We start from the raw sequence: 5797 nt of genomic DNA, 5'->3' as shown, positions 1-5797 counted from the left end.
ATATGTGTGTTTTATGTAAAATCTATATGTGTGTACATGTATATTATAAATTATCACTATATACCTTGCGACTTTAACTTCCTGGAATAAATAATGTAATAACTGTTTTCTCAAGGTGGGATGCATTGCTAATGGTTCGCAAAACATGAGTACTGTGTTTGGCTTTCTAAGTGTCGCAGTCAAGCTCATCTGGTGGAACAAGTGATCAATAAAAGTTTTGAGAACTGGGAATGTGCCTTCACACAACAAGGCCTCTGCCGGACTCACAACATCCACGTTTGGAATACCGAGCACTTCCACTGTGTCAGTACAATAACCATTTATAAGTTTCTGATATATTGGATTTGGCCTGGTATAACACATCGGATCATTTTGATGTGTGGTTAATCTTCGTTTCTCCCTGTACAACTTTACGGGATTGCAGAAAACGCAGAACGGCCCACTTGGCCGTGGTATCTTAGTAGTTGCCAATTCTGGCAGCTTCAACAGTTTCAATCTCTTCGCTAATGATTTTGTGTCAGACTTGGAGCGGGTACTGCTGCTCGGAACGTTCTGAGTCTGCATCTGTTCCACGTGAGTTTTATTGTTGTACTTGGGAATACCGAACATGGAGAAGTGTCTTCTCAGCCCGAAGTATGGGGTGATGACCCAGGTATACTTATTACCGATCTCAATAACCACCTTGGCACTGGAGCCCTCGACGCAATTTCTCTGACACGTGTAACCACTGCAGTGGTAACACTTTGGGAAAGGTACGTTCTCCCCTAATGTTATCACCATGTGCAATCTGTAGCACATGGCTTTGAAGCTGACACTGAGCAATTGCAAACATTTTATGTCTGGGAATCTAAAGTGCACCTTTGAGATCAGCTGCAACCATTTCATCTTCCTAAAATAATATAACACATATTATCTTCGAATTAGAGAGTAACTTCCCGCTCAAAGTTTCGCAAGCAATAATGATTATATGTTCTTATTGCTTGTCTTATTGCTTGTCTTGATTTCCTCACAGGAAAGAGAAGGCTGGGTCGCTCTAGTCGCGAAAAAATCAAATAGCAAATTCCACGGAAAAGTGTGCAGATTCATTACCCAATTTGCGCACGCAAACTCTCGTATATAAAATTTCGCACGTACATCACTTCGCGACAGGCTCGACATTTGACACCAGTTTGACATAAATCTAACCTAACGCCCTTACCAAAGGTAATCCGTGTCTGATGTTTTCCTCAGATATTTGCAGGTGCTGCCGAATGCGATAATGTCAGGTACGTCGCAGTATAATAAAATCTTAATCCAAATTTCCTCCGGGAAGACCGCGGGATCCATAATTGTTATTGATAAAAACGATAGAAAAGTGTACGATCAACAGTCACTTGACAGGCCTTCTCCAGACACTCCCCAGAACCAGCTAATACGCTAGTCAAGTTCAAGGTTACGACGGCGAATAACACGAATCAATATGTTACCCGCGGATGGTATCATCATAGAAACTCAACGCGATCATCGAATTTTAAATTTAAACATTCGAAAAAAAATTGCAAAAAAAGTAATTTTCAGAGATGGGCAAAGTGGCTGTTCATTTGGAGTTGTTTTCGGTGTAAAAAGTAGCGCAACGAAGCTTAAACTAGTGTACATTAAAAGCATATCTCTTTCAGCACTAAATTTCACTTATAAATACTTTTTTATTACTTTTTATTAATGGACATTCTTTTTTAATGGACATTCTTTTTTAAAAGTTAGCATAAAATGATTTTTTACTAAACTGATTTTTTAATATTTTTTAAATTAAGTTCTAAGATAGCTACAAAGTTGTGCAAAAGGTAAATTACAATTTACTAATTATTCAAATCTAAGTATTTAATAATTATTTAATAATTGATATAAAATTATTTAATAATTGATAATCATTAACAAATAACAGGAGTGACAAAAATAAAAATTGAATAAACGCATTTATACGAAATTGGTTTAATGTAAAACATTTACATCTTTTTTTCTTCATTTGACTTTTTTTTCTTCAGTTAACTTCATTTGATGTAAGATATTTATAAAAATAATACTGCTTGCTTTTTAATCTTTTTTTTGCATTCATAATTTTAGATTAAATTTAATAAGTGGCAAGTAAAGCTTTAATATAAGGATTTTTATGGGACAGAATATCTTCTTTCAACGATAATATTTGACTTTCTAGATCGGTATCGGATAAAGACGAGTCCAAAGCTTTACATTTCGTAAGAAATTGCGAAATAAGAACTTCACCCTCCTGCAACAATATTAAAAGCTTGATCATCTCGTATATACAGTAGGAAAAATAATCACATTCTCTCTACTAACTCATCTGGAAGTTTTATAGATGTCACTAACTGCTTTTTATTCATTTATATTAACATAAACATAAATAGAAAATATCGTAATAAAAAATAAGAGTTTCTTTGTTTCGCGTAAAATTTATTTTAAACATGAAAATGTTGACAAAAATTTTGTTCTATTTATAAATACCATTTCTATTGATATGTACATATAATAAATTATTAGTGGAACAATAAATTATTAAATATTAAGAATTGCATAAATTATCTCATTTTATTATTATTGATATTAGTAGCAATAAAGCAATAACAAAAAAAGAATACCTGAATAACTTTCTGCTTCTTTTGGGGATTATCAGATCCTTCAAAAGCTACGCCTTGATAATCTTCAAGTTCGGCTTGTTTTCTTTTGGCAAACTAAACAAAAAATAATTCAATATATAAAACAGAAAATCTTATAATATTTAATTTCTTGTGTGAATAAAATGCATACCTCTATTACATCTGATGGGAAATTAGCCATTTTAGCAACATGAAGACCAAAACTTTGATCACAAATTCCTGGCATTACTTTATAAAGTAACGTCAATTTATCATCTTCGACAAGTGCAGTAACATGTTGATTTTTTTACAGCAGATATTTCTTCGGTTAACTTGGTGATTTCATGGAAGTGAGTTGCAAATAAACAATATGATTTAATATCCCTTGCTAAATGCCTGAAAGAATACAAAATATGAAAAATTACAAAATATCAACATTCTTCTTATATAAAAAAATTATCATCAAGAAACACGGCAATATCTCGGTGCTATGAGTACATAGTGATAACTTAATGCGAGACTGGACCGTTATTACTTACTCTGCTATTGACCATGCTATACCACAACCCTCGTAAGTAGATGTACCTCTGCCCAATTCATCGATAATTACAAGAGAATTACATGTTGCTGTCTATAAATGAAAAATTCAATATTAAAAATTATATTTTTAATTGTATTTTTATTATAATTTCTTAATGGACAATGATAAATAAAATAAATTACTTTTAAAATGGCAGCTGTTTCTATCATTTCCATCATAAAAGTCGATAATCCTTTTAGTTGAGAATCATCAGCTCCTACTCGAGCCAATATACAATCTAGTAATGATATAGTTGCTTCATCGCAAGGAACGAAACTACCAATATGAGCCATTAATGCAGTCACACCAACTGATCTAATATAAGTACTTTTTCCTCCCATATTTGGGCCAGTAATAATATAAAAATGACATTGATCTAAACAATAAGTTAATTAATAAGAATTAAAAAAATTTTTCATAATAAATGTAATTCAGAATATTGATTATACTATCAGAATTTTGATTATACTACTTGGGTTGTCCGGAAAGTTCGTGCCAATTTTGAAAGAAAATTGAAACGCAGAAGATTTAAATTTTAGTATACATTTATTAAATTTAAATCTTTTGCGGCACGAACTTTCCGGACAACCCAATATCTTATTAGTTACATTATACTATTTTTATATTCATACCTCTCTTAAAAATAATATCATTAGCAATGTAATCAACTCCTTGTTGCATTTCTAAACACGGATGTCTGACTTGAATGAGATTTAATTCACCTTCTTCGCTCGGGACCATCTTGGGACGCACATATACTTTATTAGCGCTTACTGCTGCAGAAGAAAATGCAGTAAGAACGTCGAGACATGCCAGTACGCCACCAATAGAACGCACTGTTTCACTATAGCCAGCTATATAAGTAATACAAATTATGTTATATATAAATAATAAAAATTATGAGTATTATATATGTTAATATTATATTTTAATATTGGAATAATTTTTATTTAAACAAGATTTGACACATTTTTTATTTAAACAAGAATTTAACAAGAAGACACAAACCTGCAATTTCTACAATTTCTATGATAACATCTTTCTGTCTCTCCAAGTATTTATTTCTGGCATCTAGAAAATCGTCATTCAATTCATTTAACTTATTGTTTCGGAATCTTACACCAGCTTTATTAGAATCCAGAATAGTGTAATGCTTTTTGTTCCTAAGTATTTTCTCTTCCTTTAACGTGATACGAAAATAATAGCCAAGCTGTTGATTACATTCTAGCTTTATCATTTTTCCTGCTTCCATGCAAAGATCATTTGCTGCTTTACTGAGTTGTTTTTGTATGGTTTCCTCCAGTTCATCCATTGCGTCTTTTAATGCTGTAATATCACACAATTGTTTATATATTTAATTATATGATTATTATCAAATTTTCCAGATTCGTAAAATAATATTAATTAAAAAAAATACAATATCCAACATATGTTGTCAAAAGTCATATATTTTTTCTTGACATATATCTTTTTGATTTAAGAGAAAGATTTAAAATCTAGATCCAAATCTAGATATTAGAAATTTAATGCATATCTTTTAGACATTCTATATATGCCTTTAACAAAACATTAATAACAAATTAAAATTTTAAATTGTTACTTTTTAAATCATCTGCAAATTCTGGATTGACCATAAAATCACCCTTCTCAGCAGCATCTAAATCGATCGTCTGCTCTACCAATTGTTGAAATTTATCCATATCCTCTATAAGTTCCTTTAGTGGCTCTATTATCATTGTATTTAATGCTGTCACATTTTTTTCTAATAAAAGCTGTTCCAATAATTTTGGCAAATGTGATATGCACAGATAGATCCTAAAATATCATATAATAAACACATCACTGTATATAGTCTTTAAAAGCGTACTATGTCAATATATTTTACTCTAATCATAACGATAACTGGCTACTTTCTATAATAATGATAATTTACTTGTAACAATCTTGCAATGTCAATTTCTTTCTAGCTAGTTTCTTTGCGAGTTGTTGCAAATCTGGTATACGTTTTAAATAGTCATCACTAAGAGTGGACCTTAATTCGTTATTGTTTACTAATAACTCAACGATGTCATGCCGTTCCTTTATTAAAGATAAATCTTTAAGAGGCTGTCGGACCCATTGTGCTATCAATCGATGCCCCTGTGCAGTTCTACATTTATCTAACAATGTTAAAATACTGGCAACTGAATTTCCATGTAAAGTGGGAATTGTATCAGTATGTGGTTCGATGTTAAGAGCTTTCATTGCAGCAGAATCCAATCTTATATATCGTGATTGCTCGATTTGATTTAACTTGAACTGATTCATGTGTCCTTCGTCTGATGTTAACTGACAAAAAATTACTGAGTAAGAAATACAGCGTTAAGAAGCATAGGATGTCATTTTTTTTACCACAAATTCTAATGACAAACTAATTTAATAATTTTTAACTATAAATTTAATTAATATTGTTTATTTTAATTTATATTTTTAATATCGTAAAATAAAGTATGGAAAATAAAGTGTTTTGTTACACACACACACACACACACACACACACACACACACACACACACACACACACACACACACACACACACACACACAC

At 31.4% G+C, this 5797-nt stretch overlaps 2 protein-coding genes across 2 annotated transcripts in view; both read right to left on the bottom strand.

Annotated features, from left to right (window-relative positions):
* LOC105618911 overlaps positions 1 to 1326 on the bottom strand; it is a 5030-nt gene extending 3704 nt beyond the window's left edge. The window contains exons 1-2 of the mRNA XM_012200441.1: positions 1199 to 1326; positions 65 to 889 (exon numbers count right to left, since the gene is read on the bottom strand). Coding sequence (XP_012055831.1) covers positions 65 to 889; positions 1199 to 1326 — 953 coding nt within the window. The remainder of the gene's footprint in view (positions 1 to 64; positions 890 to 1198) is intronic.
* A 781-nt stretch (positions 1327 to 2107) lies between these two features.
* LOC105618910 (DNA mismatch repair protein Msh2-like) overlaps positions 2108 to 5797 on the bottom strand; it is a 12252-nt gene continuing 8562 nt past the window's right edge. The window contains 10 exon segments of the mRNA XM_012200440.1: positions 2108 to 2263; positions 2634 to 2726; positions 2803 to 2937; positions 2939 to 3026; positions 3170 to 3261; positions 3354 to 3586; positions 3843 to 4064; positions 4219 to 4536; positions 4811 to 5025; positions 5144 to 5538. Of these exon segments, the coding sequence (XP_012055830.1) occupies positions 2108 to 2263; positions 2634 to 2726; positions 2803 to 2937; positions 2939 to 3026; positions 3170 to 3261; positions 3354 to 3586; positions 3843 to 4064; positions 4219 to 4536; positions 4811 to 5025; positions 5144 to 5538 (1947 nt within the window).

The sequence above is a fragment of the Atta cephalotes genome (assembly GCF_000143395.1).
Source record: "Atta cephalotes unplaced genomic scaffold scaffold00018, whole genome shotgun sequence".
NCBI lineage: Eukaryota > Metazoa > Arthropoda > Insecta > Hymenoptera > Formicidae > Atta > Atta cephalotes.
The sequence above is the reverse complement of the archived record's forward strand: the minus strand, read 5'-3'. Positions and strand labels throughout refer to the sequence as shown.